The 27978-nt window shown below is 40.5% G+C and overlaps 1 protein-coding gene across 1 annotated transcript in view; it reads left to right on the top strand.

The window, feature by feature from the left end:
- The first annotated feature begins 1557 nt into the window (after nt 1–1557).
- ABTB2 (ankyrin repeat and BTB domain containing 2) overlaps nt 1558–27978 on the top strand; it is a 194431-nt gene continuing 168010 nt past the window's right edge. Inside the window, exon 1 of the mRNA XM_073347923.2 lies at nt 1558–3021. Within this exon, the coding sequence (XP_073204024.1) occupies nt 2154–3021 (868 nt within the window). The 5' untranslated portion in view covers nt 1558–2153. The remainder of the gene's footprint in view (nt 3022–27978) is intronic.

Here is a 27978-nt window from a genome sequence, read left to right as displayed (position 1 = left end):
ACTCTGAAACCTGAATGATGTGTGATATTCAGAGAGTGATAAAGGGTGCCATCTACTGAAGATATGCAGAACTGCTGGCTTGTTTGGACTGCTTTTCATGCAGCAAAACATAGCTAATTGTTTAAGCTAATGACTAAAGTAACTGAAAACTAAAACCTGTGGCAGGAAGTTTTAAATACCAAATATAAATCTGGAGAGAAAGAAGTGGCTACAGACCTCTTGTGAAATTTACAAATCTGAAGTAAAGAGTTGTGTGTTTGAGAGAGTAAGACCAATAGAAATGTTTCCATGAAACTAAACAAAAGTGAATTAGAAACAGCACTTTTAAAACAAATAAGCAATAACACATAAACAAATAATTGTAACTCTTGCTAGTGCATAAGGACTAATTACAAGAAACTAATTATCTACAGATATAAAACAGACTAGCTTATTTTCATTCACTCATCTCTGTTGTTTAGTGCTAATGTTATCAATGTTGTACTGTAAGCAAAAGATAGATGTTTTTCTTGAAGTTTTTTACAGTCGAGACATAGACATGTATTGTAGTTTTTGGCTGGCATGATGGGTTTGGGTTTGTTTACTTTGCAAAAAGCCAGTATATACAATGAGAAGTAAATTAGAAAATAAAACAGATGTATACGTCTTTCAGTTTTAAGAATGTAAGAACTTCTTGGCAGAGGCAAAAACAGTTGCTTTTTAAATATATTCTTTTCAACCGGATAGTACCTTTTAAAAATTAAAGCCCTGAACGCTGGTAAATAAGGAAGCTGGTCTGAATTGACTTTCTTACCGGAAAGCGGCGCTGTTGCACCAAGCAAATAATAAGTGCAACGATAACATATATAAAACTAGAGAGGGAAATAAGACCATTACTTTGGAGTGAGGGAAAGAAACAAACGAGACATGGTTCAAGGTCAGAACGGTGTAGACTGTTATACAAAGCCCTCTTTCAGGAGCCGGCACCGTGGCTACATGGTACGCGCTTACAATCCACCTATTCATTTTCTCCGCCTGGAAAGGAGACAGGGAGATGAACCGCCTGTCCGTACAGCTCTGTGTATAAATTATGCGTCTGAATAAAATGAGAGACCAACCCAATCACTGCTTTCAGGGACACGTGTTTGGTCTTTCATTCAGAAGCCGGGATCTTCACTTTGGACCGTTTTCATTGCCCAGCAGCGGAAGAAAAAGAAATCGCCAGTGAAAATCAGAGTGAACCTCCCGCCCCCGGCGCGCCTGTTTCCGATGGTCTCCTGCAGGCAGAGAGCACTCGGGATGGCTGGGGGGGGCGAGAGGCATCTTCACTGCGCACAGGTGATCGAGCCAAAGGCGGCTACTCCGCGCGGGGTTTTGCAAATTGACACAAACGCGCTGAGTTTGGAAATCCGGAGTTCCCATTGCGTGCTCCCCCCGCCCGCCTTTCTCTTCCCAGCAGACCCTCTTCCCGCCTCCGATTTACATACGAGCCGCCCAGCTCGGCTTTCACGGGCTGCCTCAGCCCCGTCCGGAGCCGCTGATTGGTGTTTTCCCCCGCAGGTTATTTGCATGCCGTCTGCACACGGGGTGCCCCACAGAAGAGTTCGCTCAAAGCTTCCGCAAGCGGCCGGAGTGCCGGCTGGAGCAGAGTCTGCAGCTCCCCGGGCTGCTCTTGGGCTCTCCTGCTGCCACCCTCCCTTGCTTTGCTCTGGGTAGCTGTCTGGGGAAGGATTCTCTAGGCTTGTCTTCTGGATCCCTCCTCTCCCTGCCTGCTCAGCACGCCGCTGCCTTCAGAACCACCCGGTTGAGCGGAGAGGTGGGGTTGGCCTTGTCTTGAGGCTCTGAAGTGACCTGCCCTAGGAGGAGACTCCTTTGGCACATTGGGGACTGTTTGATACTGACACTCCCCACTCCCTCCCCGTACTTTCCGTCCGTGCTCCAGACGGAAAATGAATGATCTCAGTCTGCCCGTGGAATGGAGACAGCTGGCACCCAGCAGAGCCTGAAGGAGCCTCTGAAGCTGAAGTGTGAACTTGATTCTCCTCCGCAATGTTATAAGCTGCCCAGCCGTTCCCTTTGTGGTGCCAGCCTCTCTGGTCCACTAACAGCAGCAAGGATCTAGTTTCATCTTCACCTTTTTGTGCCTCTGAGGGGCTGGATCACAATTCTTTCCTATGGCTGGGATATACAGCTCTACTCTGAAGACCCTGGAGGATTTAACCTTGGACTCTGGTTATGGGGCAGGGGATTCCTGCAGATCTCTTAGTCTCTCTTCTTCTAAGTCCAACTCCCAAGCCTTCACATCATCTCAGCACAGAGGCAACTGGTGGTACTATTCAGGCTCCATGAATAGTAGGAATAACAGCTGGGATACAGTGAACACTGTTCTGCCAGAAGACCCCGAAGTTGCAGACATCTTTTCCAAGTGTCCTAAACTGCCAGATCTAGAGGAATTCCCTTGGACTGATGAAGACATTGGGAAAATACTCAGAAAAGGAAAGGGGGAAGGAAATACCAGAAACTTTTCTCAGGAAGCTGTCAGGAGACTCTCTCAGCTACTTAGGAGAGCCCTGATCAGGGTCTCCAGAGAGGCCCAACGTCTGAGTGTGATGCATTCCAAATGTACTAGATTTGAGGTCCAAAGTGCCATCAAGCTCATCCAGAGCTGGTCGTTGTCAGAAAGCTGTGTCCTGGCTACTGTCAAGGCTCTTTCCCTGTACAGTATGAGTGCAGGAGATGGATTGAGGAAAGGCAAGTCCTCCCGATGTGGCCTCACCTTCTCAGTGGGGAGGTTTTTCAGGTGGATGGTGGACACTAGGATCTCAGTAAGGATTCATGAGTATGCAGCTATCTCTTTGACGTCTTGTATGGAAAATCTGGTGGAAGAAATCAAAGGCAGGGTTCTAGCGAGTCAGAGCCCAGATGGAGGAGGAGGGGGGGAGATCTCCTCTGAAATCCTTGAGTTGGTCATCAACAATGATGCTGAGCTTTGGGGAGTACTGCAGCCTTACGAACATCTCATCTGTGGGAAAAATGCTAATGGTAAGTCCAAGTTATGCAACTGTTAACATAAAAGATTGTTGTTATGCAGATAGTACTGTGATAGACATGGGCCTGATTTTCGGCTGCTTTGCACCTGGTGTAGTAATTTGCACATGTAAAAAGTAGATGCAAAACACTACCAAATCAGAATGTGAGGATATTGCAATCACTGTGCACAGGTGTAAATTACTACACACGGTGCAACAGCAGTGGAAAAACAGGCCGTTTGTTATTAACAAAAATAAAGGCATTTGAGACGGCCATTAACTTCCCACCAGTTGTACTCTGAGCTTATTAGCATTACTAAGAGAGAATGAGTGTGTGTGTATCTCAAGTGTTGATAGGGGAAAGTTGCATTAACAAACTTTCTGAACTTTATTCTGATTTAAAAAAAAAACACCCTCATACTTTTCTCTGAAGAGCTTGCCAATATCATATAAAGGATGATATTGAGAGCTTTGTGGGGCAAACTTTTTGATCTTAAGCATGTTTTTTCTCAGATACAGCCTATAGAAGGAAAACAACTATGAGGTTAGTTTTTCAAAAATAACTGTACAACTTCTGAGCAAACAGCAATTATTTAAGATCTGTTGGGATAAAGGTTATAGTGCATGGTATGTAAATTATACCAATTTTCACTCACCTCACCAAATTGAGGATTAGAATAACATAGTATTAAGATACTTATCCCTGTAATCTGATTAGGAGAGAGTTTTTAGACAGTTAAGTAAATAAGCAGATAGGAAAATGCCAGTATTTTACTGTGATACTGAAAGATACAAGGTTTAAAATAAATTTTGACAGGTCTTTGGGGAAACGTGCAATATTTGTCTTTGAACTGTGTCACTGAATGTTAAAGAGCAACTGATGTCCCACATAAAAGTTTGAGAAGCATTTAGTCCATGAAGAAAGGCTGTTTAGTTTGTGTTCATCTGTTCAGATTGCTTAGTCCTCACCTGAAGTTATAAACAATTGTGATATCAATAACTTCAGATTGAGGGACAAGCAAAAGGAGCAGATCTACCCTTAAGAAATAAAGATCCTGTTCTCATGGGAATGTTAGCAATGAAATATCATGCATTTATACAAAGGACCAAATCCTGTTCTGTGCTGCACAGGTGTAATAAGGAAAAGAATTGAGACAACTCCTCACCTCCGTAGCAGTACCTCTTACATTAGCAATAAGGCAGTGTCTCAGAGCACTAGGAAGAAGGCTTAATTTCTGTGGACAATACACTGCTGAGCACACTTTATTTTCTCCCTTCCTCATCTTAGCCAGGCTTGAGCCAGCCTGTTCAGCACAACCACCATCACTCCATGCCTTCTTCCCCAACATATGTCTCTATTAGATATGGGCAGGAGTTGTCCAATATGTGGGAGAGAAATACGGCAAATATGCGATATGCGCAGAATTGTCTCTAAACAGGGTGGCTTTTTGGAATGTTTCCTTGGCACTGGTGGAATCCATAACTGCAAATTGTGTCAAGTGAAATATACAAATGAATTCACCTTCTTTTTAAACCTCAGCTCTTTAGTGTCAGGACTGTATTCTCTGTGCTGGGAAAATGCCTAGTATTTTTTTGGCTGCCACCAAAACAATACTAGATAATCCTGTGCAGGCCACAAGAACATTTGTAGTTGAGGATCTATGTGAAAGGACAGGAGGACCTTCTTCTCCCTGTCATCTGGAGTAAAATATTTCATGTGGTGCTACTTTGAAAGGTTTGTCCTCTAGGTAACCATGTTCTCTCTTCAGTTTTTGCCACTCAATTTCTGTCTTTGAGATAACTGAGCATGTTAATCCATAGTGTTGCTGATTTATAAAGTCTCTTTGCCTGAACAGAAATCTCCTTTTGGAATGATAATGAATGAATGGAGGCTGGTGTTTGATGGAAACATAAGCAGCTATGCAAGGAAACCGTTCTAAATATGCAAAACACCAAGTGTTCAGCTCATGCAATTGAATACTAAGCATTGACTGGCCATGGAAAAGGCTGGTTTCTTTAGCCTCTTTTTGTGGTTTCTGCCTTGCTGAATATTTTTCAATACATGCATTTACTTTTTTTGTACCTGCAGAGTATAAGGTGTCTTCAGGTGTGTTAAATGGCCACATTAAATTGAATTAATCTAACCTGAAACATAAGGATCAGTGACTCTCTTCTAATGTCCATTCTTGCAATTACAAGTCAAAGATGACATACTGCATTGAGGATTTAGCTAAAAGTATTAAATGGGCAAAATGAATAGGTAACCAACATAGTACAATAGATCCTGCAACAACAGGCTGTGAGTTGTCACTGCATTTCATTTCTGTATAAGAAGCTTAGCCACTGAGCCAAATTCTGCTCTTGGTTATATTAGTGGAAATGTGGAGCAACTCCACTGAGTTCAGTGGAATTGCTATTTGACATTTACACAAATATGGAGAGAAAAACTTGGCCCATTATGCTCAGCAGTCTGGAAAACTCAATAAACAAGAGCTGGTATACAAAAGGAATCACTCCTTCTAGGCACTGATTCCCAATAAGGAAACACATGGAGGGAGCTACTAAGTGCTAATTGAGTTGTTTGCCTATTGCTCTATCAATACCAAACACCTGTATGGCTCATCAGTAGCGATATCTGCAGTTTATTATTGCAACTGGGCATTTTCAAAGACAAAACTAAATTAAGTATATAAACTGGCTAAAGGGAAGCTAAAGCACAGATGTAGAAGATTTAAATTGTAAACATCTTAAATGCCATCAATAGAAGATTGGTTAAAGCCATCAATCTTCAGTATATAGACCTTTTTTTTTTTTTCCAATTTAGAATTGCTGATACATAGATTTGCTGTGGTCTGGTCCTGCCGTCCTTGCATTCTCAAACTTCTTACTGAAACAAATGTGCAAGAACTTCAGGATCAGGTGCTAAGAATTATAAACCAGGCTTTTAGTTGGGTGAGATTTTCAGCTGGTTTCTAGAAACATTAGCCTGGGACACAGGAGGAAACTCTTGATCTTTACAAAAAGTGTGATGGGCTTGTTAATGGTGCATGCATAGACAGGGTCTCCTTTTAAGTTGTCTTCAGCACAGCTGTACATATTAAGGACCTATTCTAGCATTTCTGGAGTTACTCCTTTCAGGGTGAAAACAAATCTCTAATTGTAGGGGGAAACTTCCCTTGGGGACAGATGACCCCATAGCTACGACCTGAAGGGTTTCTTGTACCTTCCTCTAAAGTAGCTGGTACTGGCCGCTCTTGGTGATAGTTTACTTGAGGAGAAGGACCATGGATTTGATCCAGTATGGCAGTTTTCATGCTGCTGTGTGTGTTCTCCTATGCTGTAGATGAATTGACTCATTTATTATTCATTATGCTGAGTTGTAAGAACTCCAGAAATGCTTTTGGCATTATCATTCTGTCTGCTAAGCACAGCACTTACCGTTCTTAACCACCTGAATACTCCTGAGCGTTCCTGGGACATCCAGATAGACTGCATATGCTGTGTCCTAACATTCCATAGATGGTAATGCTGAAGTTGCTGCAGAATTCAAAAGCAAAAGGGTCATTAACAGTTTGAGTGCTCCTAAACACACCTGGCAGGTGGGACAGCTGAAGTGATGCTCAGCATAGGAACTTTGTTGCTAACATATTGGTACTTCAAAGTAAAGGGATTAAGGTTCCAGAACAAGTTATACTGGTTTTTAAACAAAAAAATAAAACCAGCCCTGAACATTTCGTAAAAGATATTTTAGGAAAACTTAGGCAAACTGATTGCACATGTAACTTTAGTGGAGTTATACTAGAGAAGAATTTGGTCTAATATGATAGTATATGATATTAAGAGCTGAGGCACAAAGGAAACTAAAAGCCCCATATTTGGTCAGTAACTAACCCCATTTTGCTTTATATTTCTCCATGCACCTAAATTAAGTCCTAATTTTAATTTCCTGGCTCTTGCAGAGGCGTAGCACTATTCATGTTTGTTAAAGTTGTTTTTTGAGTTTAATATGAAATATTTAAGATAAGTTTTGTACTTCAATGTATAGTCCTGGTGCTAACCCCTGCCGAGATCCATTTATAGTGACTAAGCATTGAATAAAGAAAACCCCTTGTAATGTATGTTGTTTATTCAAACTACTTACTGGTTATCTGAACAAAAAAAATTGGAGTGTTCATAGTGTCTCATTAATTGTAATAAATTAATTATCTTCACTATTGCTCAGAAAAGCTGTATGTTATCAGGAAGTATATATTTGAGAGATAATAGCTGCAGACATGATCAATAAGGTAAGTGGAGTCGGAAAGCTTTAGGACGGTTACTGCCAGTGTGCTTTTCTAGTTGTCACCTTTCATGGGCTGTGAATCGATTTTAAAATGGAACTTTTTCCTCTGTTCCACCACTTTGCTGCACTAGGGGCTGCTATCCTTAAACAAAATCTGTGCTGTGGTTTTGGTCAGGTTGTTATATGTGTACCCAGTGACTGCACCTCATCTCTATTCTGGCCTGCCCTAACTCCTTGGTTGTTTCTTAGGTAGGCCACCACCTGCACGATGTGCAGATTCTAGCTGCCTACATACCAAACAGCAGGACTTTGGTAGTTCCAGTGCACTATGACCTTTCACAACCATGTGATTATGGGTGAATTTCACCCAGAAGGTACGTTTTCCAACCCTAGCCTTCAGTTGTGGATGTGCAACACTGGCATACCTGTGAGCAATTCTAATACCTGTATACTCCTATGTTAGAATTTGTATCCAGAGAACCCAGTGGGACAATGTTCTAGGGCTGCAAATGCTAACTCTTACTTGTATGCACATAGATGTCAATATTTTTAGTGTGCATCCACATGTTTGCACCTGCAAAGGGCATGTATGCATGCAGGTGGAGTTTGGGTAGCGGCCTAGCTGAAAATGTGGCCTTTTGTGATTGATTTTTCATTTCATTCCACGAAACTGATAGTACGACAGTTCTAGGCCAAATTCATCCTTGAACTCATTGGAGTTACACTAGAGATTAATCTGAACAATAAACTCCTTTGTAACAGGGCTTCTCTGTTTGGTCACCCTAAGATTTGGTGCTGGAACTTTGTAAACTAGCAGATTAATTACTAGGGACACCTGCAGCTAGATATATTTTGTTATCACCAACTTGGTTGTAAGAGGCTTTGGAGCATCCATCTGAAACAAAGGGAACTAGAAACTGAGACAGAGGAGGCCCTGCAGGGAAAACCCTAGGTACAGTCAAACTTAGGATAAAGTTTTTATTGCTTGTTAAATTACCAATAAAGTCCCAGTGAGTATGTATATTTAAACTAGCTATATGCTGTTGAGAGTGGGATGGGGATTTCATTGGATTACATCCAGCTAATCGTATTGTAAGTGTGAAATGCTGAGGTGCATGACAGGGTTTTTGTATCTCTAGTCCTATCACCTATCATTCCAGCGCACAAGGCATCATATACGGTGTGACACTCTGAAATACCAATCTGATCTCTTGGATGTCAACACAACACAAAATAATGTGTTTTTATTTTATTAATTTCAATTTTGTTTCAATTATCAACTTTCTTTGCAGTTGTAATTACAGGGAACATTAGCACTCTATCCAGTGCATGGATATTGTATTTATGCTGTAAATGAATGAATGATAAGACAAGGAGAGACAAGCAAGAGGCACGAAGAATATAGAGCTCTAGACAGAGAGGTAAAAAGGAGTGCTAGAAGAAATAAGAGAATATATTGATAGAAAATGTCAAGAGGCTAGCCAAAGAGGTGACCTTAGAACCTTGTATAAGACAATCAAACAGCTAACTGGAAACTTTAGCAGTAATGGAGGCCTTATTAAAGATGCAAATGGAAAGACTCTTCCTTTGTTAAAAGAACAAGAGTACTTGTGGCATGTTAGAGACTAACACTTCTATTAGAGCATAAGCTTTCATGGGCTACAGCCCATTTCATTGGATGCATTGAATGAAATATATAGTAAGAAGCTATGTGTATGAGAGAGAGAGAGAGAGAAGGGGAAGTTGCCATACAAACTGTAAGAGGCTAATTAATTAAGATGAGCTATTATCAGCAGGAGAAAAAACATTTGTAGTGATAATCAAGATGGCCCATTTAGACCATTGACAAGAAGGTGTGAGGATACTTAATTTAGGGAAATAGTCAATATGTGTAATGACCTAGCCACTCCCAGTCTCTATTCAAACCCAAGTTAATGGTATCTAGTATATATATTAATTCAAGCTCAGCAGTTTCTCGTTGGAGACTATTTTTGAAGCTTTTCTGTTGCAAAATTGCCACCCTTAAATCTTTTACTGAGTGGCTAGAGAGGTTGAAGTGTTTTTCCTACCAGTTTTTGAATGTTATGATTCCTTTGTTCTTTCTTCAGTACTAAAAAAGGGGCAGAACATTTTCAGGCTGTTTTAAATAGACCAAGCCCTAGCAAACTACTAGAAATACATGATCAAGTTCTACCACTACTAGTAGCAAACAACTTTCATAAACTTGAAAAGATTTGGCACTGTCACAAAAATATGAATTTTTCACACTGGCATAATGTCTATCCTCCTTTGTGGAGCAGAGTCGTGGAAATGCACAAGAGAAATGGATAAGATCAAATCATTCCAAAATAAATGTCTGTGGAAGATCTTCAGAATCCATTGGAAGGAGTTTCTTGCAACATCAGAAATTCTAAGTAGAGCAAACCAATCTAAAGCATCAGATATGGTAAGAAGATGATGGACATATTTAGGACACTCTCTTTAAGGATGGGACCAGCACGACTTCCAGGGCAAGTAGTAATATGGACACCACCTAGAAAGAGAAAAAGAGGATGACCTAGAGGAACATTATGTAGAACAATAGGGAAAAAGCCAGATCCATCAACAGGACGCTCGGAAGCCTGAACACACCAGCACAAGAAACTGGTGAATGCCCTATGCACCTGAAGCTGTGGCAGGATAAAGAAAGACTGTAAATACAGAGCAGCTCTAATCCTCATCAGTTTTCTAACATTTCAGAATTAATTTCTATCCAAGCATATTTTGCAGGGCTGTGTGAAATTTGAATAGGTTGCCTTTTCTTTATGAAACATATGCTTTCATTGTGGAATTCATATGTGTAAAAAACAAATCTTTTTCTGTGTATTAATATCACCTTAAATAATTAAGAGTGAACATTTTAAAAAGTTTAAATTACTTTATACATTTTGCTGGATTTGGGCAATGGAAATAAATTAATCAGCATCACTCTTGTTTTATAGTCACTTTCATTTTCTGGTTGTCATGTACTGGTACAGTGCTGCAGTGCTTAGGTACATAAGGCTGCAGGGGGAATGTTTCAATACATAAAAATAATCTGGGTTCACTGAGATATAGCAATGATATTGAAAATATTTACATTAATGCTAGCTTTTGTAAGATCCCTTTCCTTTCTCTTAGTAACAAAAGGTAACATTTTCAAAAGCATTTACATCCCTTTTAAAAATAGAATTTTGGACATTTGACCCATATCTAAATGTTGGACCTAAAGCTAGTTATCATTGCTCCTTTTAATGTGAGCTCATCTCAGTGGTGTAGGAGAAAGAATGGAAAAATGAGACCAAGAATAATACATATTGGGCTAAATCCTGCACTCCTTGCTTATTTGCTACTTAGTCCTCACTCAGGCTAAATTCCCACGGAAATCAATAGGAGTTTAGCTTGAGGAAGGAGTCAGGGTTTGTCTGACTTTGCATATAGAACTTAAAAGGGAAAAAATACAGAGAACGACTTGAAGTATCAAGTACAATAAGATTTTTCAAAATTGCTCAGCACCCAGCAGCTCCTAATGTTCTCCTGAGCAGCTTTCTAGGAATAGTCCTCTTTGTGTGTGCAGTGTCTTTTTATCTGAAGACATTGCTGCTGCTTGCAAACCTTACGGGTATTTCTAGAGTTAAACTGCTACAGTGGCAGAGCTTCAGCTGTGTCGCTGTAGCGCTTCAGTGTAGACACTACCTGCGCACACGAGAAGTGGTAGCTAGGGCTCTGGAAGAATTTTTCTGTTGTCTTAGTGCTGTGTACACCAGGGGTTACGTCAGCATAGCTACGTCTCTAAGGAGTGTGGATTTTTCACACCTCGGAGAGACATAGCTATGCCGATGTAAGTTCCTAGTGTAGACCAGCCTGGAGTCTCACATCATCCTTTTGTGGCAGATAAGTAATGTACAGATATTTTACAGGGATGGGTAAGGTGAGGCACAGAGGACTTCATAGAATCATAGAATCATAGAATATCAGGGTTGGAAGGGACCTCAGGAGGTCATCTAGTCCAACCCCCTGCTCAAAGCAGGACCAATCCCCAATTTTTGCCCCAGATCCCAAATGGCCCCCTCAAGGATTGAACTCACAACCCTGGGTTTAGCAGGCCAATGCTCAAACCACTGAGCTATCTTGTGGAAGATCACACAACACATCAGTGCTGATTAGGGAATAAAACTTGGGAGTCTGGATTTGCAGCCCTATGCCCTGGCCATTATGAGAAACTGACCTCAATATTCCTCCTGTTTATAAGAAATAAACTTGAATATGTCTTCATGGCAGAGTTAGCCTCAGCTTGCCTAGGAAGGGCTGGGTTAGCCTAGCTTAGCCTGGGCTAGTTTAGCATGGGTGGAGTGTTTTCACTGCAAAGCACTACCCATGTCAGACCTGTATAACTGTATCCACAATGGAACTGTACTAGCATGTGTGCTGGCATGGACTTCTGGTGGGATATCCCATGGTTCTTAACAGTGCGTTAAACTGGGCTGCTCCATGAATTCATCTCTGTCTCTGTCCTAGCAGGGAGCTGTTGTCTGTGGCAGTGACATGAGAACAATACTTTAATGCCACTTGCAAGCTATTTACATGCTCACTATTATTGCAGACCATTCCAAAGGCAAAAGCAAACTGCATATGACAGTAAGAACTCTTAATGAGAATGTCATTAAAAGAATTCAGTCTGCAAACTATAGGCTGGCTGACTTTTCTGCCTTTTTGTTTCTCTCTTGTCCATTAGACATGAAAATGTCATTGTGGGTACATCTCCCCAGATTGAGTCTTATTCATATCACACTACAGCTTTACCAATCGGGTGGGGTCAACTTAATATTTCTTGGATGCATCTCTATTCAGATGCAGTGTAAGTGCAGCAGAAATGGAGCAGGGAAACACAGGGTTAAAATGCAGTGTGAAAGAAGAGAAATCGACAAGAAAATACAGCCCAGGTGGAATTGTGAGATAGGATTGAAGGACCAACAGCACCAGATTTGATTGGCCTGAATTCTCACTGAAAAGTAGGTGGGTTGCCAGCCTGGGCTGGAAAGTAACCCAAGCTGAAGCCTATACCTTTAGCTGTGCCTGCTAGCATGATCCAAAGCCCACTCCTCAAGCCTTGGTTAGAGGTTTTTCTGTGCATATGGAAGGGGATGTTAGGGGCAACACCTGGACTATAGACTGAGCTAACGCTGCAGTGAAGACATATCCCATAAGTTGTTAACAATAAACTATGCTGAATTCTGGTAGAGAGAAAAAGAGGAGCATTTTTGCTGCTCTTTTGTTTAATAGGATGAATCTGAATGTTTATTTTAAACATCTCAGTGTCTTAACACTTGACATCTGGCTCTAAATCTAAGCAGGCCTGAGGCAGTGGTTAAAACCAGTTCAGCAGGGACTTCATGTTTCCTTACTTTAAAAGTCAGGACTGTAAACTTTCTTACCAGACTTCTGATATTTATAGCACAAGAGCTAGAAACATTATGAAACGTGCTACACCCTTCTTAAAACACGTGATGGAGAGAAGCAATGTGAAAAATATTAAGTTGTGGTTACGTCCAAAGGAAAGTTTGTTATTGCTGGCAGCTAAGGCTTTATAAAAGGGAAAAGAAGAAAATAGAAGGTGTTATAAGAGGGTGAGGCTTAAGGGTGCTCATTGGTGGACCAAATTAATGTCTGTGTCTGTGCCTTTCACCTCTAGAGGTCTGAATTCAGATCTTAGCTTAGCTCATAAGTAAAAATGGAGTTAGTGATCTTATTCTAGTCGCTAGTGCACACTTGTCCATGTCACCACAAAACTTCCATGTGGTTAGGTACAATTAGCAACCTCTGATCAGAAGAGGCCCAAGACTGGAATAGAAACTGTGTTGCAGGGCAGGATTGAGGTGTGTTTGCACAGCTTATAGGGCCTGCCCTATACCTGGCTGTAGACTTTACTTTCCTGAATACTAAATTTAGAATAAGTATAAAAAAATTACTTCTAATGAGGGTAGGATATACTGTAATTTCTAACTTTTGTAGCAGTGGAAACTAAGGATCATCCCCATCAAATCAAGGTACATGGAATTTTGAACTGTAAAATACCCACTTAAAAAAGCCTATATGCTTGAGTGTTTTCTTGTATTTGAAATATGATCTCCTTTCAGCCCTTTAAAATTGTGATCTTACTGCACAAGGGATCATAACTGATTATTTAATTACATGACTTAGTTCAGTTACATTCCTGCTTGAAGTTTTTTGTGTGGTTCTTTTTCTATTAGGTAGTTGGGCTTAAATTCCACTTTTATTATATTCTTTACAGGAAGATCTCCCTTAACCTAGACACCCAACAAATTGTAAGATCGGTCAGTTCCGACTGTCAGTTTAGGGTCTAGTTAGATCAGATTATGCTGATTTTTGTGAATATATTCAAGCTTTCCCTGGTGGCTAAATGCAAGCGTCTGTGGGTGAACAGAGGCACACATCAGAAAATCCACAGCCAAAATTGAATGCATGGGCAGAACTTGTCCATCTCTGTTGTGGTCCTTCTAAAATGATTGAGAGTCAAGAGTTCTGGGTCTATTGTTTACTCTGCCATAGACTTATTTTTTCACCTTCAGCAGGTTCCATTGTCTCTCCTTGCCTCAGTTTCCCCATCTATACAGCGATGATCTAATAGTACCAACTTCTGGGGAAAGATGTAAGACTTAATTTATTCATGTTTGTAAAATGTTTTGAGCCCATGGGATTAAAGGTCCTATAGAGGACAAAGTATTTTCCTTTATCATCATGGGTCAGCCTAAGGGGTCATTCATGACCGACATGATGCTTTCTCCCCAAGCTAATTACTGAAGCTATTTTATATAGGTGGTACATGGTTCCTAGTTTATTTAGTAACTTCATGAAGCAGATAACCAGCATGGTAGCACAAATGGTAGAAAGCACTTTAGTTAAAGGATCTGTTAAGTTAATTATTTAGCTAATACATAAAATGGAAGACTTGAATGCTGGGTTTATTGGCATTGGGGAATGCTAGGGAAAGGATTGTGATGTGTCACTTATGAATAATCCAAGGTAATAAAGATTTGTCCTTTTCAATTCATGTTTTAATCCCCTAGAACTATACAAACACTTACATGAGGGGAGACGCATTGAGCTCTCTTTGGCCAACAGATGAATCCATTTCAGAGTAAGCTGGAATAAAAAGAGACCCCTCACCTCGCATCGTTGAATGTTCTGTAAAATACTGTAGTTGCTTTAGCTATCCTATCGTGATACCAGAATAGGTTAGACGAGGAAGGCGAAATGTGGTGTGATTGTGCGATACAGCCCCAAGTATAGACCCAGCCAAATTCTTTTGGCCATACCCTCAGCCTATGTAAATTGACTTCCATGGAGACCTATGGATGTACATCAGCTCAGGATCTGGCCCTTTATTTGTATTTGAGGGCATGGGTTAAATAAGCTCACAGGAAATGTACAAAGGTTCCTTATAATATATTAGGGGAGAAACGGATGGAAAACGTTAGCCATTTGTGATCCCCTTTCTCTAGGTTTACAATATTAGTCTGCACTGCAATTTTAATTGTGTAACTTCCTTACCCTTTGCATTCTTTGACCTCTTTGCAGTTTCTGTGCTGACGTGAGCCTGAAGTTCTTGCAGCCAGAATAAAGCGAGACATTTATTGTGTGTTTAATGTGTGACTTGTGCATTCGAACAAACGACAACAAAAAGTAAAACTAGCAGATGCAGATGGTTATCTCTTAAAGTATTTTCCTGGCCCTTTACAGCTTTCTCTGGCTTTTGATGTATTCCAAGATGATAGTGGTAGGTTTCCACTTAATCTTTAGATTTTTTGTAGCTCAGGAATAAGATGTTTCACTGTCTTTCAGCTGAAGGGGCAGCGCTTCATGGTTAGTGGCTAGAGCAGAGAAGCAAGGCAGCTGTTTGGTTTTTTTACAAGCTTTTCTCAGATTTGGGAATCTTGATGACTTGAAATCCTAATTTAAAAATATTTCCTTTAAAATAGTGACTATCCACTACTCCATGCATGTACACAGCGCTTAAAAAAGGTCTTGAGTGACAGTCCTGCAGACTGAAATTTTCTATCCACAGAACAGGTGCAGGCAATGGCAGTACAGTCTTTCCATCCCTAACCTGTGGCTGAGAGGATATCAATCAGTAGCTTGACACTTCTTCTGAGAGGGCTAAGAAGGATGCTAATTAATGCCATCACCAATTGTGATGATGGTTTTTCTGCTATTCTCCCCACTTCTTTCCTCTCTCCACTCCCACAGAACTGGACTAAGAACTTTAATGTCACACAGTGGTTGTGCCTTTTGGTCATTATTGTCCTGGGGTAAAATTTTCAAAAGTGATTTTAGATGCTTCAGCAGTCCTTTTCTAAAGTGACTTAGGCATTTGTGGAGCCAAAGTCTCATTGAAAGTACATGGGACTTAGGCTACTAAGTACCCCAGTCAATTCTGAAAAATTTACCTCCGTCTGAATGTGATCACTTATCCTCGACGTTATCCGTAACCTGTGTCATTCAGAATCTGCTGCAATGTATTACCACAGTGGTTATTTCAAATGCTGTGTCGTCCCTTTTGGAAATCTCCACACTCCTACATTTACCATTATGTCTTCCAGCTGTTTATAAGTACAAACAAAAATAACTGAAATCTAGAAAAGGATAGCTCATAATATGAGTTGAACAAAAGTTTTTCTAAATGTCACTTGACAATTAAAAACCTGCATGATGTAACAGTGATGCTGACGTGTGTGTATATAGGTGGATGGATGGTAGGGAAAACCCTATATATTCCAGACTTCCAAGAAAAGAGAAGGCTGTTTGCCTTCCTGCAAACATTAGCACCAGCAGCATATCTATCTTCATCCACAGAACCTGTGCCCTCTTAGGCACCATCCTATCAAACATGGCAAGTGCTACCAGGTAATTTCTGCTATTTCATATGTAAGGAAACGTTTATATTAAGACTGTCTTGCGATTAAAAAAATTAATCATGATTAATAAGTCTGTTAAACAATAATAGAATACCGTTTATTTAAATATTTTTGGATGTTTTCTACATTTTCAATTCTATTGATTTCAATTACAACACAGAATACAAAGTGTACATTGCTCACTTTATATTTTTTATTACAAATATTTGCACTGTAAAAAACAAAAGATAGTATTTTTCAGTTCACCTAATACAAGTACTGTAGTGCAATCTCTTTATCATGAAAATTGAATTTACAAATATAGTATTCACAAAATAACTGTTTTATTTTTGAATGCAATGTAAAATTTTAGAGCCTACAAGTCCACTCAGTCCTACTTCAGCCAATTGCTCAGACAAACAAGTTTGGTAACAATTTGCAGGAGATAATGCTGCCCACTTCTTGTTTACAATGTCACATGAAAGTGATAACTGGCATTCGCATGGCACTGTTGTAGCCGGCGTCACAAGAGATTTACGTGCTAGATGCATTACAGATTCATATGTCCCTTCATGCTTCAACCACCATTCCAGAGGACGTGTCCATACTGATGATCCATAATGATCCAAAGCTGAATGGACCGACTCATGTTAATTTTCATCATTTGAGTCAGATGCCACCAGCAGAAGGTTGATTTTCTTTTTCGGTGATTTGCATTCTGTAGTTTCTGCATCTGAGTATTGCTCTTTTAAGACTTCTAAAAGCATGCTCCACACCTCATCCCTCTCAGATTTTGGACAGCACTTCAGATTCTTAAATCTTAGGTTGAGTGCTATAGCTATTTTTAGAAATCTCACATTGGTACCTTCTTTGTGTTTTTGTCAAATCTGCTGTGAAAGTGTTCTTAAAACGAACATTTTTCTGGGTGATCATCTGAGACTGCTATAACGTGAGATATATGGCATTTGAAGCACCATGCAGAGTTGGCCTATTATAATATAATCAAAACTGTGTGGAACTGTGTTATGTCACATTGTAGTATGATCCTGCAGTCTAATAATTGCAGGCTTGATTGTTGGTTGATATGGCTTAAAGTCATGAACTACTGAGACAGATGTAGCTCATTAAGGAGAGAACACAGAACCTCGGGAAGGGATGACTAGATTAAGGGAGCATCCATGTATGTGCAGATCAGAGCCGTGGGCTGGGAAGAGTCCCTTGGATCCATAGAGTTCATATGCAGAGACACATTGAAAGTGCTGTGGTCAACTAGGGAGACTCAAGAACAGGAAGCAGTATGGTAGGGCAGGGAACCAGGAATGCCCCATCACTCTGGTAGGAAGGGAGTAGAGAGGTACTTTGATTTGTTGTGGGGTGGGGAACTCTTTGGATGGATTGAATGCTGAGATTTCGTATAGTATTGGTGCAGCAAAGGGGGATCAGCATGACCCTACAGAGGGTCTTTGCATGATTGTTAACTCAGCTTTTTTGGTTTTCTGTAGGAGCTTCCTACAGCACTGGACAATGTTACATATCCTGTATGTGGTTCTTTAAAAACAGTGTGCAACATTGTTAGTGTTTCCTCAAAACTGCTTCTCTAGTTGCATATTTATCCAAAGTGATTAAAGAGAGATTTCCCATTGCTCAATCTTGTGGGACTTTCTGATAGATGACCATATGTATTTCAATGTCTAGGCAAAATTTTAGCAAAGTAAAGGTACAATAGCATCTTAAACTCCAAATTTATTTCTTCCTTATGGGGTGGATTTCATTTCTAGTTATTTATGTACTGAATTTCTTCTCTTTGGCTTGTTGTACAGCAACGTGCTTGGATAGTGATGATTTTATTTATTTATTTATTTATTTTTTATACTATTCATTTTGTCCTCTACTTGCACTGACAGTGTTGTTTAGTCTGGAGATTTTAACATCTCCATCGACTGGGACTGACATAGTTTTACTGTGAACTTAACTTGAATTATCATTGTTTCAAGTTGCTACACCAAATACATACTGATTTCCATGGATAGTCTCATTTAGATGTCTGGCTGATTTAGAGCAAGCAAGAAAGAAAACTGATCTTAATTAGTAGCTAATTTAAAACTAAACAACTTGGTTGTTTCTGTTAATCCCTCCCTTTCAAAATACTGGAAATCTTTTCAAGGGCTGTCTATAAAATGCTGTATTTTCAAGAGACATCCAGAAGTTCTCTCAATACTGAAACAAAGTGGTCACAAATGTTGTTACTGATAAGTATTGTGGCCCAGAGTTCTGTTTGAACTACAAATAACTCAGGGTGGAGCTGGTAAAACCATAAATAACCAATTAAATTATTTTCTTTGATCCTTAGTAAAAGCAAGCTCAGTGTCTGAATGGAAGTCTCTGCTCACCACAGGCCTGATTCAAAGCCTACTGAAGCCAATAGAAGTTTTTTGGATCAGGCCCCAGAGTAAGAAATCGTTATTTCTTGTCCTTTTGGTACTGGGTTCTGTCTCCTGATACAGCTGTAATCAGAAAAAATGGTATGGTTCCATATTTATTTTTGCTTAATTGTTTAGATGTTGATACATGGTTGGTCAAATTCTTAGTTACATCAGTGAAGTCAATGAGGATACTCCAATTTGGCATAGGTGTAGTTCAGAGGAGATCTGGCTGGACTTCTTGGACTGTCAGCCCCACAAGCTCAAAGCTGATTCTGCAAATTAACCTGATGTCTGTCTCTGAGTCTCACTGCAGCTCATCCACAGTGGTGGTGATTCTTCACTGTTTAAATCACACAAAAAAGTGGAATATGGTCCATTTGGCTTTGCTGTAGCCGTGCTGGCTCTGCAAGGTTATCGGCAGTGAAAACGAATGTAAATAAATACATGACTCAAAGACACAGCAAATCTAACTGTGTAGTGCATAAGAAGGGTTGTTTTTGCATAGTCATTCTTCCAATCATAACCCGTGCTGTAACCAACTCAATTGCCACTTTTTCTGCTTTACTTTGTGAGGAAGAAGAGAAGCACAGAAAGGAAGCCTTGATTGATCAATAATTCCTCCTCATACTCTCCTCATACTCTCGAAAGGATTTTTAACTTGACAAATATCCCTTTATTTCCTGTTCCAGAACCAAAAGACCTTTTCATTTTAGCTAGCTGAAGGAGAATCTGCCATAGTGGTTAGCAGTATAGAGTCTATGATACACACTTGAGCAGGTCTGATTCAATCCAGCAGAATGCAGTACTGGTTATTTTAACATACCAGAGCCTATGTGTTTCCTTCAACTTTTCTTAACTGTAAAGTGTTTATGCATCTCTGTGCCTGGAAAAATAGTGTTGTTTTTTGGTGATGAAAAGCATTATCCAGAGCTGTTCTGCAGACCCTGCACTTGTGCTCAGAGGTTTGGTTTGTGAACCTGCATTTTTTTTTTTTAATAATGCTCCCCATTTTAGACGATGTTTATACTACAGTAGCTACAGCAGTGCTGCTCTACCGATGCAGCTGCGTTGCTGTAGTGCTTCCAGTGAAGAAGCTCTGCCAGTGGGAGAGAGCTCTCTCATCAGCTTAATAGCGCCCACCTTCACAAGAGGTGCTGTCCACGTGGGTACTTAGGTCGGTCTAACCTACATCACTCGGGGGGTGAATTATTCACATCCCCCGAGTGATGTAAATTATAATTTTGTGGCGTAGTGTGACTTGTAGTGTAGACGTAGCCTTAGTTACTTTGGATTTTGAAGGCAGGAGAAAGGGAGGATAATGCAATTAATGATGTGTGAAAGCTGAGGCTCTCCAATGTTGTGTCTGTTTACTATTGCTCTGAAGGCAAAACCTCCATTTCTTCCTGTGTCAGCGAGGAATGCATTAGCCAAGTGTGTTTATACTCTGCGGTTGGGCTGGAAAAGCTAATAAATGTTTATGCTGATCTGAAAACGGTGGGCCAGATTCTGTCTTATGATGACTGCATAGGACTCCCATTGAAATCAATGGGACTGAAACCCATGTATTCTTCTGAGATGAATTAGGCCCAGTATACAGAAGTTTTCGATACTGAATAAGTCTATAGCTCATAATGTGAGAGAGCCATGGGTAATAGGTTAAAATATCCAGGTCCTTTATGGAATGAACTCTGTGTGCGTGCATTTGTAATAAATATGTACACAATTAGTGTTTAGGCATCTGTCAAAGTTGTTTGGGGGGGGGGGGGTTTGTGGATGCATCAGTGACTGTAGCTGTCATGAGCACATGGTCCTTAATGTTAGTCACTGAAAAACACCTAAGGTGTTTTTGTTCTTGCAATGCCAGATGTCAAGTCTTTTATTACAACTACTCTAGGAAGATTCGTTTTAACACTAGATTTCTCAGTGGAAAGAAACTATGGAGTAATTTCTGGCACCTTTTTCTTGCGTATATGCTTGGGGTCTCTATTTTTGTTGCTGACACATGGAATTGTGGCTTACATCATTCTGCAGAATAACCTATGACGAATGTGCTGCACATCAATTATATATAAAATTTTTAACTAGTTCTCTCAGGCGACATACCGCAGGGACTACAAGTGATAAAACTGTTAAGTTTCCTGATTGCCTTGCAGCAACTCAGAATATCCCCTATCTTGTATGTGCACACATTGTATTCTTTTAAACTACAAAAGGTCAGAGCTGCCCTAAGGAAAGTGCAGTTTATAAATTAAGATTGAATTTATTAGCAGGAGGGTAATTTTTGCCACACAGCCAAGACATAGATAATGTGTTTGTTATGGAAGAAGATACTAAATTGGCATGAATCAGTTGGCCTAACACCATCTGCAAAGCCTGTATTCCAATTTTCTGCTGTTGCCATGGGCTGCAGACTCAGACAGGAAATCATGGTAGGATGGGAAAGGATCCAAAATATACACAACTAGTATAAGGTTTGCAGTTAAAAAAGAGCAAGAGAACGGGCTATCTGTTCTACTGAACAAGCAGTGCAAAGTAAATCTACTTGCTTTTTTTTTTAAGTCCCTTTATACTTTATATGCCAGTTTTTAAAGCTTGAATTTTTTGCACATTAAGCAATATTTGTGTAATTTCAAGTGATCCGTTTATATATCTGGGCCCTGATTCACCAATGTGTTACTCCAGTTCTGTGCTGGTGTGACTCCATTGAATCTGTAGAGTTACAATCACCTAAAACAGGAGTAATGTAGATATAGGCCTTGACTCTGCAAGTCCCCTACAGGGTATGAGTAGAGAGCCCAACATTCCTGTGCTTTAGCATAATGTGAGCCTAGGTTATGCCTGGGAACAGTTAAGGGTGAGAACTGGGAATAGACTTCCATTTTCTAAGGGCTAGTCTACACTGGCAATGCTAAAACGCTACCGTGGCAGAGCTTTAGCGTGCCTTGTGTGGTCGCGGCGCAGCACCCTAAAAAAACCCACCTCAATGAGCGGCATAGCTCCCAGCGTTGGGGCACTGTTTACACTGGTGCTTTACAGAGCTGAAACTTGCTGCACTCAGGGGGTGTGTTTTTTTACACCCCTGAGTGAGAAAGTTGCAGCGCTGTTAATTGCTAGAGTAGACAAGCCCTCCGATGGAATAAGTCTCAAGATCGCTGTATAGTTTTCTTACTCACCAGTGTGCAGGATAATACAGGGCAGAGAATGGGTGTATCAGGAGACAAAGGCTTAAATGCAGACCTCATCCTGCTTTTGTGACTCTCTCCTTTAAGTTTTGCAGCCACGCAGCAACACTCCCAATATGGGATCGGGTGTCCTTGCACTCCTAGTTCTGCTTATCGCTCCTCATCTTGCATGCTCGGCACTCAGCACCTGCACTGGGCAGCATGAAGCCCATGATGTTGGCTTACTTTATTACAGAAGAAAGCTCCTCTATATGTACAGTACTCCCTATACATAGAGCCTCAGCCTCCAGAAAAAAACACTGAGTTTCCAGAAAGCACAGCAGTCATCAATGCAAGTTCCTTGAAACTTGTCAGCCAGGTAACCAAAATTTCCCATTCATAAAGAGACACTTTTTAAAAAAATCTGTTTTGAGAAGTTACTACGCACAAATGGAATCCCTGGGGGGAGGGAAAAGGGATGTTGCATGTGCTTTGCAGATGTAGCTTTGAAAATGTCAAAAGACTTCCATACTTTGGTAAAGTTTCCAGTCTGAGACCTCAGTCTGGTTCCATTAATGTTTTAACTTGCTGTTCATAAATCCCTCAATATGCTTGCTAATTATTTAAGATTATTCTATTTTAAGTCAGGGTTTTCTAATCTCAATCATTCTGTTCCTGAAGGGATGTTGAGTTACTGAAGTTGTGATCTCTCATGACTGTGGGCTTGAGCTGTCACATTGAGGGCCCTGGCCACGGCCTCAATCTTGAGCAAGTTTGGTATGAATCCAAACTATAAACCAAACCTCCTGATGAGACAGGGTTTCCTGCTGGCTGTATAGTGCAGGCTTCACTCTATTAACACCTTCTTTGACCTCAGCACCAGCTTTAGGGAGACTTTTATTAAGTTCTCCCATACCACAGGGATGGTTTTAGGAATTTGGGGACCCTGGGTAACATCTGGGATGACAACTTTTAGAGCACATTCAAGGATCCCAAAATTCCATTTGACAGTTTTAATTACTGAGTTCTGGGGGGATTATGTGTGGTCTGTTGCACTGTCTGAAATATTTTGCTTTCATGAAGGACCACCAGGGCAGGAAAAAAGATTTTCATCTGAACCATTTTTTTTCAATTGCAGCTTCATTTCTCAACTGGAAAAAAAGACACAGATTTTGTGTGATGTCCGTTAGTAAACCAAATGCATTACTTCTTATATATGAAATTATTTCTGATTATATGAAGTGATTTGAAGCAAGTCTCAAAGGACAACTAATAATAGACACGGACGGGACGCTCATAAATGTTTTTCTTTTATAGCTGTCTGTGTGCTTTTAGATCTCAATGAATTATTAGCTCAGTAGGCTTTTTTTGCTGGATACCATGTTTCCTTTTTTTTCCCCAAAAGAAAAGCACTCAATCCAGATTTACTATCAATATTCTGATGGCATATTGGTAAAACTGCCTTTTAGAGTCTGAATGGGTCCTGAAGAGGGAATATTGCTATCTTAAGTATAAACTCAATTAAGGAAGAAAGACTAAAATGCCATTTCCCTCGAGTCTTCCTCTTAAATTCCCCTACAAATCATTACTCATTTGGTACATTTAAATGACTAGTATGAGAGTTAGTTTCAGGAGCCACACTGCACTGACAGGTTTCAGAGTAACAGCTGCCACACTGCACTGACAGGTTTCAGAGTAACAGCCGTGTTAGTCTGTATTTGCAAAAAGAAAAGGAGTACTTGTGGCACCTTAGAGACTAACCAATTTATTTGAGCATAAGCTTTCGTGAGCTACAGCTCACTTCATCAGATGCACTGACATTTACTCTGTTGTGAATCTAAAGTAATTCCACAGTCATCTTCATTGGGCCTCTGGATTTAAAGTAGTGTAACAGAGAGCAGAATTAGACCAGGGTCTGTATCCAATACAATTGCTCATAATAAAATGTCTCTGTGTCCCACTGTGTTGACATTCAGTGCAAGTGAAAAGTCTAGCTAAATGTCATTAGGAATTGTCATTGATAGTGATGATTCACTTTTGTTGTTACATACATAGTTTACTTTGTTTTCAAACTGAAAGCCAAATAGGATCAATGACAGTAGCTATGAGTTAGTATTGCTAAAATCCCAAGAAAGGTAGCCAGCGGCTGCCTATGGCCAGAGTTATGAATGTATGTTCTTGGGAGTCAGAGCCTGGAACCTCAAATGTATGGATGATTTGCTTCCGAGAACAGTATCTCTTAACCACTAGCGAGACATGAAGCACAGTCATAATCAGAGAACAAATTACGTCATTTGCAAAGTTTCCAGCATGTCTAAAAAGTACAACTGTTGAGCTGGATGCTTCCTTTAAAGATATCTCATGAGGCAGTCTTTGACAGTTCACTGGAGATTTAAAAAAAAAAATAAAAATCACCTCTATTCAGTTTCTTCTCTACACAGGAAAAGTGAAATAATTTATAATAAAAGTGGATTTAGTACAGGTGAAGGGCTCTGTATTGATGGCTGTGATGGATGGATGGTCTCCTTCCACAGTACAAATGCAGCATGGTTAGTAGCAAAAAATCCCCAAACCCACAACAACTTTGCTCACATGGGTCCGATCAGTGTGCTTCAACTCTGATTGATAGGGACTTCCCGTAAGAATTTGAGGGTTGTTTATTCTCCATGCCCATTACATCCTTGGCCTCTTTGATTGGTAAGGATCAATTCTTACTTGCCTTATGCAGGCAAATAATCTCATTGAAGTCAGTGGAACTACACACATGATTATGACAAGGATTGTACGTTAAGATGCCAAATATTGCCAATTGTGATGGCAGCTTTTGTGATGGGACCTTGACTGTTAGGAACTGGATTGAAACAACTGAGTCATATCAATTAGGCAGTCATACAGCCTGAGCTGTATTGACCTTGAGGTAGGGGTCAAATGAGCCAGATCACATTTGCACATTGAGCTGTTATTTTTTCCAGGCGGATGCCTTTTTGTCCTGCAAAATCTTGGCTTTCATTTAAAATAATAATAATATCCAGGTTTTATCATTGTAAAAATAACCTTTAAAATGTGAACTGTGTGTAAACTTATGCAGCAACATCTGCTGAGTCGGCAGGTAGCCTAGCACAATAATTCTGAGAGGTGCGAACTGATGCTGTTCATATCAAGAGTGTTGACCAGAAGCCTAATGATGATAGTTTCAGCGTCAGTATTAATTATTTCATAGCTGATGGAAGCTCATAATTAAGAAGAGGATGATCATATTATGAAGAGCTGAACAATCTGCTGTGAATTGAATCTGATTCTGTCATCACAAGGGTGGGAGTGTATTGTCACTTATATTATTTCCAATCTGGGCCCTGCCTGGAGGTGACCGGTTCTGTATGTTTGCCAGTTTTTTTAACCATCCAGTCCTTCTGATTTGTGTTCTGATTTCTTTACTTTTTGACTCAGTCAGCTTGGTCACCTAAAGATCCAATTAACAATTAATTGGAAATATGAAAGATAGTGGGAACTTCAACATCCCAAAGGCAGTCTTTTTAGATAATTGTCAATGTCCGCTAATCAGCAAAAACTAGTTTAGAGATGAAAATGTTCATGTTAGCAATCATGGGCCAAATTCACCCCAGTGTAACTCCAATGAATTCTGTGAGTTTACAGGAGGAATGAATTTAGTCACCTATCTACAGTGGGAAATGTTGGGGCAAGTTCTGATCTCAGTTACATGGCTGTAAATCTGGAGTAACTTTAACTCATTTCATTTGTTTTGTTATTTTCGTGTCTTTTTTCTAAGACGATTCACTTGATGTATTGGAATAAGCATCCTTAAAATATGGTACACATTACACAACGCTGGCTTGTTAGCGGGTGATACTTCTTGTTGATTGGGAATAATAGGTTGGTGGTTTTCTGCTTTTATCTGACAAACGAATAGCAGGAGCATTAGAGGATTTTAAGTGGGAGTGTCTTGTTTTATTTTGTGGTTGCTATCAAAGAGAAATGTACAAGTTTACATAAAGCAGCTGCCTATTTTGCACCAAAGTCAGCATGACATGTAAAAGAACCCATTAATCATTCAATTTAACCTTCAACTGATAAAGATTTTTAGCAGGACTTACTATTATTTGAAAGCTTTCCTGCATTTGTTCTGCAGCACATGATGCTAAATCTTTCACCTAAATATTCAGTCATCATCATAGTCTTCTTTCTTACTACTTCTCTTATCAGGGTTGCCAATTTTTATAGCCTTCTTCCAAACTCATGATTGTATTCCAGGTGGTTGTGAGAATTGATCTCTCTAAGGTCCATATACCTGGTCTTTGTTCTCCCTCTTGGTCATCTTTTATCCGCAGTCACTGCAGGAGCCATCCTACTGATATTACTCTCCAGTCTCCGCTGCATATGCCCAGACCAGCGTAACCTAGCCTCCCTCAATTTGTCTTCAACTGGAGAAACCTGCATTAGGCCCAGGGCTGGCCTTACCATGAGGCGAACTCAGGCGGCCGCCTCAGGTGCCAGACTGTGGGAGGACACCACAAGGACCCAGAGTGTAGAAAACTGTGTCTGCTGCTGGTGCATACGTATTCTCTCTGCTCTAGATGCACAGAGATGGTGGAGTGCTGAGCTGGAGGAAGGAGGGAACAAGAGACATAACAGGCAGGCAGGAGAAAAGGTGAGAGGGAATAACAGAAAGCAGCAGGAGCTGCAGGGAGAGGGACGAGGAGAAGCCTCTTATGTAGCTCTTAGCACCCCCAGGAGCCTGGACTGATTAACACCAGTTTCTCAGGGAGCTTCCTGTTTCCTGCTGCTTCCCTGAACCCGCTTGAGGAGAACAGGCACTCAACTGAAGTAGTAGAAGCCAGTTAGGCCTTTAAGAGGCTGATATCTTCCCTCCCTCAGGCCCTGCTACCAGCCTGCTTATTTGTCCCCTTCAAATGAGTGTTGAGCCACTATCAGAACAGCAGTCATGAGTGAAAGAAGAAAACTCCCCTCTGGGGCAGCATTCAGAAAAAATAAGCAAAGGAAGCTTTTCTATCTAAGCAGGAAGGAACTCTCCTGAGACATATAGACACAAATGTTCATGGTGAGCCTTCCGGCCCCAGTGAGGATGTGAGTGATGAGGAGATGCCTGGTCTTCCAGTTAGTCAGAGTGCAGGTAACCTGGCAGCTACTGCAGCATCCATATCTCCATCTCAAATGGATGTAACCATGCACATTCCTGAAGAAAAGTGTAGATCAGAGAAGAGTGTGGTGGAGGCACAAGAAACAGCTGCTGCTGAATTTAGTTCCTTAAGTCTAGATGTTCCAGGACTGTGGACCCACTTGAGCAGTAGCCTGAGGGACTTCCTTGTACTGCATGGGCCACAGCAAGTGAAAAACTTCATGTTCATCAAAGACAATGAAAATACAAGTTTCCATCCAACACATTACTGGCGTGAAATCCCCAATGGTGACAAAGTGGAGAGGTCATGGCTTATGTACTCAAAAACCCAGAATGCTGCATACTGTTTTTGTTGCAAACTCTTCCAGTCTAATCTTCCAGCCACATTGGGTTCTACAGGAACAAAGGACTGGAAGAATCTGGCTGGAAATCTGGCATGCCATGAAAAGACAGAAAATCACCAGAGAGCATTCCATAGATGGAAAGAGCTTGAGATGAGACTAAGGTTAAAGGCCACTATAGATGATCAGCATCAAGAGAAGATTGATCAGGGTGTCTTTACTGGCAAAATGTTCAGAAAAGGCTCATTGCCATTGTGAGAATGCTTGCTACCCAAAACTTAGCACTGTGTGGCACTTCAGCTCAGCTGTATGTGCCAAACAATGGAAACTTAACATTGTGGAGCTGATTGCTGAGTTTGATGCTGAACTCCAGAAGCATCTAAGAAGAGTCACCACCCAAGAAATGTACACACTCCGCTACCTTGGAAAAACAATTCAAAATCATACAGTTACTGGCAACAAAAGTCAAACAGAAGATTGTGACAGATCTGAAGTCAACAAGGTATTACTCTGTTATTCTGGACTGCACACCTGACATCAGCCGTACGGAACAAATGACTTTAATAGTGCATTTTGTAACAACAATAGAACCTAGTGAAAATGTCCCTGCAATGGTGACTGTCAGAGAGTATTTTCTAGAATTTATTGACATTGATGATACTATAGGAGCTGGTA

Source organism: Lepidochelys kempii, chromosome 6 (genome assembly GCF_965140285.1).
Source record: "Lepidochelys kempii isolate rLepKem1 chromosome 6, rLepKem1.hap1, whole genome shotgun sequence".
NCBI classification, from domain to species: domain Eukaryota; kingdom Metazoa; phylum Chordata; order Testudines; family Cheloniidae; genus Lepidochelys; species Lepidochelys kempii.
Note: the sequence above shows the minus strand (reverse complement) of the source record. Positions and strands in the feature narration are given on the sequence as shown.